General features: G+C 31.4%; 1 protein-coding gene across 1 annotated transcript; it reads right to left on the bottom strand.

Moving 5' to 3' along the window:
- Positions 1–1,610: 1,610 nt before the first annotated feature.
- LOC139510896 (uncharacterized) lies at positions 1,611–17,538 on the bottom strand. The gene is made up of 12 exons (XM_071297441.1): positions 17,412–17,538; positions 16,418–16,598; positions 15,192–15,292; positions 14,192–14,320; positions 12,921–13,103; positions 12,352–12,473; positions 11,832–11,967; positions 7,361–7,633; positions 6,223–6,330; positions 3,948–5,186; positions 3,135–3,260; positions 1,611–2,332 (listed from the first exon to the last, which is right to left on the bottom strand). The coding sequence occupies exons 1-12, from the start codon at positions 17,473–17,475 to the stop codon at positions 2,151–2,153; spliced, it is 2,844 nt and encodes a 947-aa protein (XP_071153542.1). The 5' UTR covers positions 17,476–17,538; the 3' UTR covers positions 1,611–2,150.
- Positions 17,539–17,571: the final 33 nt, after the last annotated feature.

The following is a 17,571-nucleotide window of genomic DNA, read 5'->3' as shown; positions in this document are numbered from 1 at the left end:
ATAGCGATTAACCGATAAAATTAGCGGTTAACCGGTATATAAATAGCGGTTAACCGACAAAAATACCTTTTGAACCAAATGGTACACCATATAAAAAAGCTACTATTAGCAATGAACCTACATAAAAAGCAGGCCTATACGATTTAACACCTAGAGTACTAAAAAAGATGGCATTAAAAGTAACACCAATCCTAACAATGATATATAGAAGATCATATCTCACTGGAAAACAGCAAGTGTATGCCCAGTTTGAAAGAAAGGAAAACATTTCAAAGCTATTAATTATAGACCTATTACCTCCATCTGCTGCAAAATATTGAAGCATATAGTTGTCTGCCACATAATGAATCATGGAGATAAGAATAACACCCTCGAGCTCTACAAATGTAGCACGAGTTTAGAAAACAGTTGTCATTCGAGACACAACCAGTAGAGTTCATTCACGACATCATAAGGAACTTATGTTGCAGTTCCACCCCGATAAATGTGTAGTTCTACTAATCACCAAAAAGAAGGAACCAATAAACAAAAATTACTTCGTCCACGGACACAACTTGGGAAATGTATCATCAGTTCAATTCAATCATGTCTGATTGATCTATATGACCATTGAAATAATTTTCGGTATGATTACCAACTCCATATCTTATAATGATAAAATGTCAAGACCACTCAGTTAAAGCTATTTATAAAACCACTGACATAGATTACATCTAATAACATTTATTTCTAAAGTGCCCTTTTCATTTAATGAAGTTAAACGTAACTTTGTTGACACAGTAACCATGGTAACATATTTCCCTATATTCATAAGAAAGGTTACAATTATCACTTTATCTCAGTGGCGAATTTCTTGACCCATTTTTCTTGGATGATGTTTTCATGAGATAGATCATATAAATAACTCTCTGCGATATATATTTTTCCTAGAAGAATTAGATCTAATGGTCAAAGTTTTGTTTGAAGCAAGAAAGAATAATTCAATGGAGAAAAAAAATGTATTTATAAGTTGGAGAGTCTTCCTCCTTTTGTGATTTTGGTTACAACGTTATGTAAATCTGCGTTTTCATATTTTTTAATCGATTATAAAATTAACTATTCTAAAAGGCTTCAACTTATAACCGAATAGACAATCCTGATTGCCGCACCTTACTTTAATTGAAGCATCTACCAGTACGATAATTACTGATAGCAGCATGCTAACAACTTCTATCCTGGCGCAATATCTCTCCAGAAATTTACATACTACAGGATAAACACGAATGTAACGAATAGCCATAACTATTGACAATACACAAACGCCCAAAAAAATGTAAAAAGACAAAGAAGAGGGAACAAATCGTGGTCAAAATATTGTCACTTGGTGCTGGCAGTATTATGTTTGGATAAATTCAATTCAAAGTGCACACCAAAACGATAAGCACGAGAAACAATAAAATGCAATGGTAGCTAACCGATCTTCAAATCTCTTTTATACACTTTTACAATACCCCAAAAAAAAAGGGTGTGGCAAGAACTCCAAGAGGAGCAAGACCTGTTTCATTGACAGCGTTTCATTTCTGACTATGCATGCATCGCTAGCCATTTAAATTGAAAAACAGAAGTCAAAGTAAACATCGTTACATCTATTTATTATAAATATTATAATGTTAGTACCGAAGCACTGACTAATGAGCTGATTATCCAATTGATGACTAGTAATTCCACAGCAATATTATCGATCCAGTACTAGTAGAATAAAATAGTATTTAATAAATTTCGTGCGTCTGAAGCTTTACTAAATTTTCTATAATCTGGAACGCTTATATTCAAGTATGTAAAATCTAAAGATGTATAAATACTACTGAGCCATAGGTGCAAAATATCTCTAAAAGATCAACATAACATGTTTTATGGAACATTCAATTCCTATTGGGACATGTAAGTGTTAAAGGATTTAGTGAAACACCTGTTTTGATATACATTCTATTCAAATATAGAGATTACTTGATTTCTTTTATGTAAATAAATTGGATTCAAATATGGCATTGATATTTTCTTATTGCATGTTCTTCTGTTCTTTTATCAAATTAAAACATTTTTAAAAGACAAATATTATTAATATGAAGAATTCCGTCTTTATTGGGTGTTTTTTCACACTATCATAAACTTTATCGCCACGGTCTCACATAACTTTTCTGTTTTGTCTCGAGGTTAGGAAGTTTGATTTGTTCATCATTTTTCTGTTGTTCAGTATTACCAACTTCTGAGTTTGTCGTTAAACTTGGAAGTTTAGTAGCACAGTACGATCTTTGTCTATCTAGTGATGACTCGTCGGCAGATATGCCAGAATCTATAATAGAATAAAAACAGTTTTACATTCATAATACACATTCGAGTAAAACAATAACTTTTTCACCATTTTTTAAGTTGAGTTTGTTTGTAATGTAAGTGTAATATCTCGTTCAATGTCATGATTTTCGACTAAAGGATATTGTTCTATTTTTTTATAAATTTCGAATCATTCAAGGAATGTATCTCCCACATGAATAGCTCTGATTCCTCGTATTTAACTTTTATCTTCTTGGGTTTTTTTTTTAATCTGCCCTTCACTATTTGCTTGGATTTCAAATATCCTGGTCTCGAATATCACTGAAGAGACATTTCAAAATCATCGAAATGCGCATCCGGTGCAGTACAATTAGTACCGTTAATGTATCACTACCACTCAGTCGAGAACTCTGCTGGTCGACTGAGGGTACCCGAGAGTTTCAACAACCTAGTGACCAGTACTTCGGTACTAGAATTAAATTACGGATATTATACTGTATACATTTGCTGTTATAATTTTTTTAATTAAGGAATATATATCTTTCTTGTGCATAGCTTAGATTCTTTGTCATTTTTTGGCTTTACGATTGGTTCTTTTTAGTTTTTGTCTGCTCTTTGTGTATGGTTATTTACTTAAAATATTTTGTCTTCGATCATTATTGAAGAGACATTAGTAATCAAAATGTGAATCTGATGGGGAAAAAAAAATACACATTTTTTAAGCAGCTTTCTAACCAATATTCAACTAATTATCCTATAAGTCAATATCAATCTATAGAAAAGAAAATACGTCAGTAAAATTGATTTTTGGCTCCGAAGATTACCTTGAAAATCCGTCGCAGATGATTTCATCCTATGTAAAAAGTCAGTCGTAGGTGGTAAATGCTCAGTTTGTTCTTGTTTTCTGACAAATGTTTCAGATTTCATTCCAAGGTTTGGAGAAGACTGATCTGTTTTTTAAAATATAACAAGATAGTTGAGGATAGAGCAATACAAATATAAATTAAAACAAATGAATTGGCTGTTGATTGTTGATAAATCTTCCCATCAGATAGGAACAAAATTATATCCTTATTTGAATAAAGTAATTTTAATCAATATGTGAGTGATGTTGGGTAACATTAACCCAAGCCATTTTTTCTGTGCAATTCCACGCAAAATTTGATATTACATGTACTAGTGATACACAACTATTATATTTTCCCCAACATTTACATTTTTTCATTTCAAGATACCGTTAAAAATTATTTTGTAATGAAAACACAACTTTAATTTTTTAATTAAGGTCTTTTAATTCCTCCCTCATATTTACACTTTTTACCGAATACACAGAGACCCAATTAACTAAACGAGAACAGCAATCAGGCGTTTATTGTTTATAGCATACATCAAGCCGTTGCTTGTAGCTTCAGAGTTTTGAGATGGCGTAGTCATTTATAGTTTAAAATTCGAGACCATTTTTATTCTGCATAGGCCTGTCTTGGTTTAGCTATTTTTGCACGATTTATATATTTAGCTATTACGTTTTGATCTTAATCGAACCAGATTAATCTTATTGTAGTAAAATAATTATTATGCCAAAGAACTTATACTGTAGTATATAAGCAATAATTATTAGTTATCATGAATAATAATACCTGGCGTGTTATCATTTTCTGCTGTTGTCGACTTGTTTGACGAACTTCCAGTGTTAAAGTTCGCATTAGTCTTTGATTTTCGCTTCTTGTTTGAGTCTACAGGTTTAACTTTATTGTTAGAGCCTTTTTTCTGGCTTAATGTTACAATCGGAGGAAGAGCTCTTGGTGTGAGACTGTCCATATATGGACTGTTCTTACTTTTCTTTCCCTTCTTTTTCTTCTTTTTCAATGTATTTTTCTTCGGTCTATTTATTTTGTCGGACAGTGGTACCATTTCTGTTTTCGATCTTGGCAGAGTCTGGGAGAGAGGATTTTTGCTCATCTTTTTCTCAAATTTAGTAAGCGAATTTGATCTTATAGGAAACATGTAATGTGGAACTGTTTTATTATATTGTTTTGTTTTATCTATTATGGAGGGTCTATCTTTATCATTTATAATTTCTGTCTTATTCACTACATCTGCTTCATTTATTCCCTTCTCTTCTTCCATCAATATTTCTGTTTGTGTTCTGTCTGAGAAAGTTCCGATTGACCCAGTAGATAATGCTCTATACATCTGTATTCGCTTTAGAGCAGGTGTCTGTATATCTTTTGTCAAAGCAGCTGAACTTACTCCAGTGTTTATGACTGGTTTGTGTATTATCAAAGGTAATTGTGTTCCCTTCGGTGGGGCAAAAGAATTAAATGTTGTACTTGGTGTTGGTATCTGAATATCTTGCATTGATAAAGGATCTATCGTCGATACCACCTGACTGTCAAGATCAGTTGTTGATGTTGCTGGAATATCTTCCATTGACTGAGACCGATAGAACGAGTCATCTGGACTAGAATTGCGTGTTGGTGGGCGAGTTTCGGTCGATTGAGACTCTTTGAGAGAGGGAAGCGAGTTTGATCTAGAGATAACTGAACTTTCCCTAGACATGCGCATCAAAGATTTTGGTGGTGGTATAAATTTTGTTGCTTGTCTAGAAAGTTTTTTGTCGGAAATGGGAATGCCTGTGTCATCATATTTTATTCCATATTTAGATATTGTATAGTCTGCTAAATTTCCCTTATCTTGTTTTGAAACTAAAGCAGAAGCTCTTTTTGCGGTTCTCCATGGCCATGGCATATATTTTGGTGGTGGTGTTTTTGGTGGTGGAGTTGGCGGCGGCGGTGGTGGTGGTGGTGGTGGTGTTGGAGGTTTTCGAAAATTTATGTTCTTTAGTTTTTTAAGAAGTTCTGTCTGAGACATCGTATCTATAAGATAATAAAAACAAAGATAATTTAGTATTTTCACTTCCATCATTTTTTGCAATAACATACGCATAGTGTGAGTACGAGACATAGTTATCATCTTCAGGCAAAAAACAATAATATTATTTTAGAAACTTAGTAGAAAGACAATTGTTCGAACTTTAAAACGTTCTTGATTTTAGAAAACTTAATGAATAATATTTCGAGTACAATAGGATACAGAACGGGATTCATCAGTGAACAAAACAAATGATATTATAATCGTTTGCACAGCAAAAGATTCAGGAATATTTTTCCCTCAGTTCATCTTATGATCAAATGTTTTGAAAAAAAAAATTAGCACATATGTTTTTAATGGACCTAAATAAACAGCAAATGTTGGTCAGTTTAATTTTCCCTTAGTGATTTGCAACTCAAATAGTCAACAACATAATGGAATTTCAAAATTAAGTGTGTCATGTTATTCATGACAATACTGAAAAAACTTGCAACTGGAAAATGGTACCATTAAGACTGATAGTTCACAAGGAGCTAATGCTATATATAGCTAACAATAGGGTAACATCGTGGATAAAAGTATTAAACAGCAGTGAAAACAAGCTTACTTCCCGTTACAAGCACCGAAGTTCACCTTTCTTGTTTTGGGGCTTTCTAAATTTTTTGTTACGATTATTTTTATATTAATCCTGCATATCGCTTCAAACGCAATGACTCTTAGTTGTGAATTTTACCCACAAAAGGAAGTGAAAAACCACTGGAGATTGATTTTTTTATACATCAAATATGTATCAAAGCCCGATGTCACCAATGTTTTAACTCAACTGATCGAATGTAACAACAAGAAAAAGGGAAAAAATGATAATGGAATCATTTGAAACATATAAACTGACTTTTATATGCATCAGATATCAGGCTTCAAAAAGGTTGATATGCACAAACTTATATTCTGTCATCCATACTATACATGTTCAATAGAAATGTCATAGTGAAGATGTTAAATGAAATAATGAGTAAACAGTTTGAAGGAACATATTTTTACCTGTTGTGACGTATCGCCTTAAAGGTCCAATGGGATCTTTTGTGGGCGTGTCCCAGGTCTCTGGATATTCAATAGATGGTATTGATCCATCATCGCTCTGATCATCATCTGAAATATTTGGAAACTGAATAAATCTAACTCAGTTAAATGATATTGTGATCAAGAAAAAAAAAACGTGTTTTTGTATTTACTCTTGATTTTGGTCATCAAATGGTTACTTTGATTTTATAAAACAAATTCCATTTATTTCCATTTAATGGTTATGAAAAAGAACAGTTTCGATTCCCTAAAAAAATAGGGGATAATACATATTTTATTAAGTTTTGATCAAGTGTATAAATTATGGTGCGTTAATAAATTTTCTGTAGACAATTCCTTTGTAGGAACAAAACATTCCCTTCGAACAGGAGATGAACTCATCAATTCCAATGAAAATGTCAACCTTTCCTCTTTGAAGGTACATAGGAATTTTATCATATGAATAGATTAACCAAACGACAGCTTGGGCTAGATCAACACCCATTCTTCATCAAAAGACAGATGTAATACGATATTGAAAGCTCAACAATATCTGTAAAAATCACAAAGGATTTGCTTTAACCAATAACATTTAAAAAATATGACTTAAGACAACTTCTAAAGAGGTTTCTGACTTTACACAGGCAAATGAATAAGTTACGATGTAAAACCAGTTTTGTTTTAATATCCTATCTCTCACCATTTATTAATCGTGATAAATTAATCAAAAGGTAGATAAAAGAACATGCAAAAAAATAACATCCAATTCATTGCAATTAACTTTTTAAAAGAAACGGTATCAAATAAGTATATACAAAACAACAATTGAATTGAAGTGCAGACTGCTGGTCTTGTGATATCCTGGTACACAAAACGTCCACCAGTTGCGTAGCGACAATGTTAAACTAATTGTAAAAAAGCTAATAAAAATGCTTATAATTCAGCAGACATTTGTCAACTCAAATCAAAATATTTTTAAAACAATCAAATAGTTGTTTCGTTTGAACTCTTGTTCAACGCATGTTCAAATAATTTAACACAAATGATGTAGCGATCAAAATAGTTACTGTTTATAATTGAATCTTGCAGAAATAGTTATGCATAGGATATTATCACTTACCCAAACCATCTTCAACTTTAACCAAATCATCCTTAGCCTCCGGCACTTTCTTTTTCCGCAGAAGACAATACAGAATAATTAACAATAATAAAATAACCAGTAAACCACCCAATACGGCGCCAACTATAGGCCATATGTTACTATCATTAGAATCAACAGCAGCTGACTCTGTTGTGTTAGTCATAGTTTCTGTCGTAGTTGCCTCCGGTGTTGTTGTCGGAGTAGCTGTTGTTGTGGTAGTAGTTGTCGTTGATGTTGATGTAGTGGTTATTTCTGTTGAAATTATTTAATAAATACTAATGAATAAAAGAAAATTACTGTAGTAAACATTTTACCTCAACAAGTAGTTTTATTTGGGGGGGAGGGGTGGGGGGTTATACATTTATACATTATATCAATGGCTGGAGTTATAAAACTGACACAGTGATATGTTTCGCGACGGTATTCTGTTGAATGAATAAATTTTGAATCAAAAACAGTGATTGCAAAAAGACACTTAGTTTGACAGTTTGTTTTTAATGTTTTAACATTTGTTTTTGAGAAAATGTTGATCGAGCATTTTTTTCTATAATTGTAATCGATGTCTAAATTTGCCTCGTAATTTTAGATTCAAAATATAACGTTTCAGCCAGAACAAAATATTTTGAGATAGTTATCCTCAACTCTGATAACATGGGGCGGTCATGTTAATTGTCCGCTGGGTAACAGGAAACAAACAAAATGGAAACCAATGTTGGTCAATTCAAAGTTCCGTTCGCAAAGCTGTTTCCGGATTGCGAAAAAAGTTTACAACATGCGCCAGTTGCAAAGAGATTTTACTACTTTTAGGTGAGCTTAACTATACATTTTGTTGAATACAACGATGATAAATTACAGTTTTATGTAAAGGTTAACCCACAATCATGCATTAAAAACAATGATAACACTTACGAGGATGTAGTAATCAAAAATTAAGGCGTACTTCGTGTTGGTATGTTAAAGTTAAATTTAATTTCTATTTAAATAAAAAAAAAAAACTGTTGCCATTTGCCAAAATCCCCAAAACACTTGATAAGTAGCTTTTTTAGGATTTCTTATTTAATTCCATTTTCTACTTTTCATTATTGTTTCCCATTGTGAATGGTTTAAAAATAAATTATTAATTGTGTTGTTGTAGATCTCTGAAGTGTTTATGTCAGAAATAGTTCCCAAGAAAATTAAATTTTGTCTATACATACCACATGTACCTGAAATATTAATAGATATGAATTAGTACGACGAATAACAATGCGTAATATCATTTTCTGAAAACATTAAATTTAAAATTGGTAATCTTTTGAACATTGCTTTCCGGACAAAACATAATTAATTTGAATTGCTCTTTTTGTCTCCAAAATTGTATAAGGTAGCACTCCACAGTTAGGTGTGTAGTTTCGCATTTTGGCCCCTGTGGATTTTTCAAATATAAGAGCTAGTGTGCAATAAAATTCATTTTTGGATAGCTGAGTATTAAAATAGCCTTTGTATTGGATTTATATGAACATCAAGATTATGTAATGTATGTAATATAGGCTGTTTTCTGTATGACAGTCCGTATTTGCATGTCCCTACCATACATTGGTCCGGCAATTATTGCAATGTTTTTTTCCAACTTTTTATCGCACGAACTTTGTGATTGGATTTTACGAAAAAATGAGGCGAAAGACACCCATTTTTTATTTGATCATTAGGAAGATTTATGAAAACAGTTTCTAAAAAGGTATCACTCAAAGGCATTGAAATTCTAGTTTGATCAAAATTTTGGGGTGATATGTGACATGTCAACCCCCCTTTTTGCAATATTTTATGGTAAATAAATGCAGAATGTTGCCATGGATACACATAAAAGGAATTAATTTTCACTCTTTTAACTTTTGAAAATCAAATCTATGGAATATACTGATTACATACATATGCACATGTACAACACAAACAGTTAGGTTAATGTATTAGAAATCCAGGAATAGGAGATGATAAAACATTTTGTGGCTCATTTTTAATTTTATTTTCTAACTGTGGAGTGCTACCTTATGGCACATCAGAAAGTACAGAAATGCACTTTTTAAGATAAAATTTACCACAAATCTTAAGTCTTTTATGTTCTTGATTTAGTTCTGAAGGTAAAAAATCTGCTAGGAATGCAATTTATGTTTATTTTATTGTTTACTGTCCTTAGCAACCAAATATACACATTTTGACACTTAGACATGTTGCGGTCTTAAATTTGTACTCAATTAGCTTCACCATTGTAACCAAAGAATGCGCTTTATATGATATCCTCAGAATGTATCGCTTTATATTTTTGAATGCGAATAAGTCAAATAAACATTTTTAGCAGGATTTTATATTATAATTTGGCATTAATTAAATTTAATGATGCCAGTACTGCTAGAAATTTATACCCTGCTTGAGAGCTTCTAAACCAAGGTTAGGTATGCTATTTACAGCAAAATTGACCTATAAGTGCTTTCAAATACCTAAAAATTGTACAATTTGTCCTCTTTGAAGGTAATTTTATGATTTTAAATAAGATAATGGGAAAAGTTTTAGAAATTTACCCCAAAAACGAGACAGAATTGAAGTTTTTCACTATGATCCAGCATTTATTTTTAAATCACTTTTTGTCGCGTTTCAACATCAACTGCTAACCTTCATAAAATCTTTATTACTGAACCAATTTTAAAAACTAAGGTACCATTTTCATCGTAACAGCCAGTAGAACACAGAAAATATAATAAAAATTGAGGCAGGAGGGGAAAAATTTCACCTTAAGGTAGCACTCCACAGTTAGGTGTGTAGTTTCGCATTTTGGCCCCTGTGGATTTTTCAAATATAAGAGCTAGTGTGCAATAAAATTCATTTTTGGATAGCTGAGTATTAAAATAGCCTTTGTATTGGATTTATATGAACATCAAGATTATGTAATGTATGTAATATAGGCTGTTTTCTGTATGACAGTCCGTATTTGCATGTCCCTACCATACATTGGTCCGGCAATTATTGCAATGTTTTTTTCCAACTTTTTATCGCACGAACTTTGTGATTGGATTTTACGAAAAAATGAGGCGAAAGACACCCATTTTTTATTTGATCATTAGGAAGATTTATGAAAACAGTTTCTAAAAAGGTATCACTCAAAGGCATTGAAATTCTAGTTTGATCAAAATTTTGGGGTGATATGTGACATGTCAACCCCCCTTTTTGCAATATTTTATGGTAAATAAATGCAGAATGTTGCCATGGATACACATAAAAGGAATTAATTTTCACTCTTTTAACTTTTGAAAATCAAATCTATGGAATATACTGATTACATACATATGCACATGTACAACACAAACAGTTAGGTTAATGTATTAGAAATCCAGGAATAGGAGATGATAAAACATTTTGTGGCTCATTTTTAATTTTATTTTCTAACTGTGGAGTGCTACCTAAAACAATTGCCGTCTTTTTTTTCGGTAAGTATGTGGTTTAAATGACTTTTTTATACCATTGAATATCTGATTTTCAAAAGAAGACATTATTGTTTAATAAACTGAATGTGACTTTTTTCGTTCGTAATATTGGTTATTTCAAGCATTTCTGTCACATTTTTTCATAATCAATTCAATAGTTTTAGAAAAAAATCTAGTATAATGAAAGACAACATCTACAGCGATTCGAGCAAATTTTCTTCGACAAATCCAAACCAAGCCGCATCAAGATAGAATATAGTTTGGACCAATAAATGATCAAATATTTATCTTATCTGCCTACAAACAGTTGAATATGATACTCAAGATGATTTTAGGAAGATAAATACCACTAATGAACCTCTTTGTTTTCTTTATAAGGTCTCTTTTGGTCAATTCATACCTCCCATTTCCTCAAAATTTCAACTTTTCAGGCCAATAAGTAAAAATAATGCGGTAACTTTCACTCATTTATGATAGGAATGTTATAATGAATGAGTTATTGAAGTATTTTAGCAGAATGAACAATCCATATATAATAGAAGATTATGTTTACAATGAATTCAGCTCCATCGTCAATATCAAAACTTAATAGCGATATTCTTAGACTTATGTTTCTCCAATAGAATTAACTTTAAAATAGGTTTGCTGATAATAAAGAAACAATTGCACCAAGGGTTATTGGTGGTAAAATGTAAAATTATATTCGAAAGTGTTGCGGTCGTCGTCATCATACTTTGTTTTACAATTATGGAATGTTTATTTGTCATGAGGGTTCAACTTGTTCCACTGAAAGTGCGTTTCCTTTGCCTAATTAACACAGCGAAGTTGACAACCAATTTTTCAATAAATAATGATTATGTAAACCTTCTACCGCCCTGAAGAAATCCAATAACGAAAAGGGAATAATAAAAAATGTGACAAGAACTTTCTGTTTATGCAATAGCAACGATTTACTATATATATATTTATATCACACATTTCAAATCATAAAATACCATTTGGAGTCAATGTAATTAGTCCTCCCTTATTTCGTCCTCCAGAAGTTGGTATGGTGGTGTATGTCTGATCGGCAACACACTGACCCGGTGTATAGGTCACCTGAATATCTCCAGATGCTGCATTTTGGACTGCCTTAAAAAAGAATTCATTTTGTTCATCTGATGCATCAAAGTCAGAATATGAATTACTGTAAAATCATTGTTGGAATACTAAATGAAAATTAAGAGAAGTTTTGTGCTATTTTTCTATATTTACAAAATTACATTTTTTTGCGTTACGAAATGATCACCAAGCGTTCAATGTTTTCTTAAAATGGAGAATTTAGTCCTAAATTAGTATCGTTAAAAGGTTTGTGCTGTTTGTGCTGTTAGTGCTGTTTTTGTCTTATTTATGTACTATAATATCCTCGCCTGTTCTTTTTTTTTTATTATTCACTGCTGCCCTTTTAACTTATTAACTCAGTTCACATTACTAGTATATACAAGCTAACTATGTTGTGGTTGTTGCTAATCTTACCGCACAAGTGAATCTGTGTGTAGTCAATCGATTAACTGTATCGTCAAAATTATACAAAGACGTATAGTGTGTCCCAGATGAATCATCGATGATAGACGCAACACAACCAAGTCTGCCAAATGCTGCAATAGATAAAAAGATTTATTATAAAAAACGCGATTTAATTATGTAAGATCTCGTCCAAACTTGTACATGTATTGATTTGTATCGCTTTTTTTGTCGATTAAAAAATGTAGTTGTTTGTCTCTATTTTTTCTTTTATGCATTCCATTTACATTAGACATTTTTTTTAGAAGATCCTATGATATGTATCATTGTCAAAGGCTGTATAGGTGTAGATATTGAATTTGTTTTGATATCTTGATGGTTCATTTATGTCTTATTTTGTCAAACTAAAAAATATGTAGCAAACATATGTATGTCAGCGACTGACAAAACTCGAGATTAATTTTTTTCTACTGTTGACAGAATAAACACGAGTCTTATATTCGCCTCTTTTATTTTTTCTTCTCCTTGATTTGCCCCACATCTCATTTCATTTATATTTACATTACGATTTCACTACATACTCGTATACGCTATTTTATTGGCACATTTGTCGTAGTCAAAGTTCAACTCTTGTCTGCTAGGACACACTGAGACAAATCCGTTTTTCGGCGAAGAACATATATCTGTTCCATCAGTGTTGAAAATATAGGTAAAATTTCTGTATAGGGGATCTGGACAATCAGCTAAAGCAATTTCCTCTGAACCTTTGAATAAAGAAAAAAAATGTTTTTCATGTCAATTAGATGAAACATTTATGGGTGAAATTACTGCACAAAGTTATCGCAATTGAATTCTTTGGTTTTATCATTTTTACTCCTTTTATTAAGATATTGAAGATTATCCTTATATCCTTATGCATCAAGTCTTGTTTAACTGTTCCGTTCGTCTATTTTTCTATTCGTCGAAATTGTAGGAAGAGCTGTTCCTGTTATAATTCATTTTTGTGCATTACGCTAGAGGTACACGTAACAGGTCGTTCACGTACCTCAACTGATATTTATTGGTGATAGATGAATGGTCTGTGTTGTATCACCCAATATTCCATCATTATAACTAAGGTTTTACACAACTTAATATATAAAAAGTCTTATCATGAATTGCATTATCTGCTAAACTGCTAGTTATACATGTAAATAAAAAAAATGGTTTTCTGTATTTTAAAGGCGCTTTCATGCTTGTTTGACCTGCCGCTTTCTGCGCCTATTTTCTAATCTATCCTGAACCGCAAAAGTGAAAATTTTTCAATACTGTTCTTTATCTCCATGTTGTCACCAGTAACAAGTAAAATTTAACTTGAGCAATTTTTGTCAAACGGTTCATAAATAATTACACGGAAACTACAGAAAGTCTTATTCTAAAAAACTATCAAAGAATATAACTCCTGGATGTTAAAGAAGAAAATTGACCATACCAAACTTGATCTCATTTTTTTTTTCATAAGTAACAACTTATTAAGATTTGAAAACAATTTATAAACGGAAATTGTTTGCAGCCGCAAGCCCGCACATCGCCCGTCGCTTGCCTGTCGTACTTCGCCATTTTAATAACCGTATTATCTTAAAGGAAAACCCGATTTACATATTATTACTTACTTAAATTGGTCAAGAAAATGTTTTTTGTCATACTGTATATATGCGAAAATATTTGCTGCTTGACATTGAACAAAATCTATGAAACAATAAAAAAAATACAAATATTTGAATGAGTGTCAAACCCCATCCATTAAAAAGTAGACAAAAATATCTTTTACCAAAGCCAGATTTATTTTTGTCATATTAAAATGAATATTTACCTGTCCTGACCATGCTAATAAATTCTGCCTTTGATGGTGTTTCTGTGCAAATTTCCGTTGCATTTCCCGTTGCATTTGATGCTGTTCCAAATATATGTATTCGCTCACTACCTATAAAAGTATTTTTTGCTGCAATGGAAAAAAAACTACAACAACAACAATATTATAAAAGTTCATATGATAAAACGAAATTAATACATTTTTATATAGTTTCATAACCAATATTAACCCCATTATGAGTACAGGTTGTTACTTTATTAGTAATGGAGGGCAAGTGCATGTTGTTTCTTTATGTTTGCAAATTTTTTTCCCTGTATTTTTTCAGACTTGGTGATGTCTTTGTTTGTTCATGCTTGTTGTTCTCTTTTTGCGTGTCGTATTTTTTATTTGTACATGGATGCTGTTCTCTTTTTTGTTCATGCTTGTTGTTGTCTTTATTTTATATTTTATGTGTGTTGGTCTCTTTACTTGTTCAAGCGTGCTGTTCTTAATATAAGTTCATGTTTGTGTTTGTCTTTATTTGTTTATGTGTGTTGTATTCTTTATTTGTTCATGTTTATTGTTCTTTATTTGTTCATGCTTGTTAGTCTTATTTTTTGTGCATGCTTATTGTTCTTTTTATTTTTCATGCTTGTTGGTCTCTTTTTTTATTTATGAAATAGGTTCTGTCTATGTTTCTTTAATAAATAAGTGTACGTATTTCTAAACCTGTCTTTTTTTACTGTTTGGTGATTGGGAACATAGTTGATAAATACTTTACTAATCGAATATGTTTTTGTAAGATGAATAACTGCTGAATGTTCGTTTTTTATTTATTTTTTTTTTGTCATAAAAGGTTCTTATTGAAAATCTTTTATCCTTTTCTTTAAATGTTGATGAGGTATAATCCATAAAAAAAGAGACGAAGTAAATTAAAAGAAGAAATATTTCAATTTGCAATTACAAATATATCCAAGAATAAATAATAAGCAGAATGTTTTGTTATTAATTTTGTACTTACGAGAATTCATATAGAAGTAATAGCTATTGTTATTGACTGCTGTTGCCTCCATGCAGATATAAGCAACGGACTCAGACTTATATAGTTCAAATATTTCAGACCTGTAAAACATTTAAATGGGTTTCTTTACAATTGTGTTAGTTATTGGTAGGAAGCTTTCTTTTTTGTCATTATATTTAGTTGAAATTCTAAATGATGCAAGCTTGTGTTTCCACATTTTGCTAACCAGCGCAAAGAAAAAGACCAATAGATAATTAAAATCTACAAACTTAGGTGTACCAGAAAGGTTATTTACTTAAAGTAGTTATTGGTTTAATAGTGGTGTCAATCGTGTTGCTCATCTCATAATAAAATTGTTCAAAAACATGTCATTAATAACTAAGAAAAGAGAAGGGGATTTTGATAGAATAATGGAACATTACGGATAGGAAATAAAACTCTAGCGAGTAAGGCACTACAGTTGGGTGCAGGGAAATTAAATAACGCGATAATGGAAGCTAGTAATTGTTTATTTTTGAAGACATTAAGAGATTGAAAATAAAGATAAGAACCCGTATGCATGATGGAACGACTCGAAAGAGGTTTAAAAAATGCTGAACAGACAGGTCAGGTTTGTCCTCGCGTAAACTTGATTTTATCCACAACATGTATATCTTTATTACCAAAGTCTATATAAACTATAATTAGAACATTTTGGAGAAGTATACAACTGATCATCATGTTATTTTTTTTGACAATCAAACAAACGGTGTATTATGACAGCAACATTTATATCAGGCAAGTCTAAAATAAGGGTTTGGCTATACCAGACATCACATAAACCTCATTCGATAAAAGATTTGTATGTGTCACAGACACTTATCTCTGAAAACAACTGTATTGCAACATGAATTTTATCTAAATAAAAAAGAAAGTCTATGCACAATTCCCTATTTATCAACCTATGCTGAATATATGATACTCATATATAAGATGTAATTATGATATATTTAAAAAAAAGAGGAGACACTCGAAAAAGGGTCGTTCACTTTTTATAAATACGAAGCTATATCCAATTTCATTCGTAAATAAATTTTAAAAAAAAGTTTATATTGGGGGTCTTATGTTTAACTGGGAAAGTGTGATAAATACTCAAAGTAAGGTTGTACTTTAACTTTAAATACACATGAAAAGTCAGATTATATAGTTAAAAAAAGACTGAATTTTAAATAAAAGTATATAAATACCTTAAAATAACATACGGTTCTGTGGTATTATCATGACACGTCCAGTCGGTTGTAGTCTTCCCGTTTATATTGAATGTATGACTCCCTAATGTTAATACACTACTAGAGACGGTTATTGTCTCGTAAACGTTACTAGTCCATGATCCAACTAAGCTACTATCAAACGTGCAATCAGCACTCACTAGAAGATAGAAATTATACAAGAATATAAATAAGATGCGGAATAGACCACAAATAATGGCTGTTAATTTGTTGCGCATGACAATGTACAAAATATAGTTTATTGGAAACGTTTTGATAACTTTATTCTAAAAATTCACTTCGACTTAGATTTTAATTAACTGATTAAAATTATACAAATTAAAAGAATATTTGGTAAACTTCTTGCAGTATATCATGTGACTCTCCAACCCTTTTAACTTTGTAGTTCTATAAAACGTATACTCCAAAAGACTCGACCGGTACACACAAATCATTTAAACATCTAACAATCTTCGTTGATACAACATATACGATTCCTTCATATCCGTTGGTTGAATGCTTTGCAAATCAGGAAACATTTTGGAACAATACAGTATAAACAAATACCACGCATTTACATGAATATGTAGGTTCGATCGCAACAATCTCGAAGGAACAAAATAAAAATCAGACAATTACTATAATAATGAAAAGAGGTTTCTCTTAAACATAAATCATACTGCCGTGAATAAATTTGAGAATTTCCGCTTGTTCAAGACAGGAGTGGACACAAAGTAGGCAAAACTTCTATATATTTATAGTCAACTAGCTGTGCCAATCGGATGGATTAAATCAATTTTATTTTATTTTTTCGTAAGAATTGAACATACGACATCCTGTAAAATAAGTTTATCTCTAATTTGTATTCGATATGTTTACATAATGTGAGTACAAAAACTGGGTTGTCCATTGTGGGTAAGTAGAATAAAGAAATCCATCTAGTTGGTGTGTTGGAATCACAATTGAAACTTACCAGACTGAATGTGTAGAACAAACAAAATTTCTGATAAAAATAAAATACATCCTTTCGTATCCATTTGTGTAATGTTTATAATGTCCTTTCCACCATTAATATTTAGAAGTTAGTGTTACAATAAAACTCATTGAATGACTTAGCTTATTTGTTTAAAACA

The sequence above is a fragment of the Mytilus edulis genome, chromosome 2 (assembly GCF_963676685.1).
Source record: "Mytilus edulis chromosome 2, xbMytEdul2.2, whole genome shotgun sequence".
Lineage (NCBI taxonomy): Eukaryota > Metazoa > Mollusca > Bivalvia > Mytilida > Mytilidae > Mytilus > Mytilus edulis.
This window is presented reverse-complemented; position numbering and strand designations above follow the sequence as displayed.

Coding starts and splice junctions, on each gene's coding strand:
- LOC139510896 (XM_071297441.1), bottom strand. CDS start 17,475: ATGGATACGAAAGGATGTATTTTATTTTTATCAGAAATTTTGTTTGTT. Junction 16,599..17,411: donor TGTTCTACACATTCAGTCTG/GTAAGTTTCAAT, acceptor TCTATCTTCTAG/TGAGTGCTGATTGCACGTTT. Junction 11,968..12,351: donor CACACAGATTCACTTGTGCG/GTAAGATTAGCA, acceptor TTCTTTTTTAAG/GCAGTCCAAAATGCAGCATC.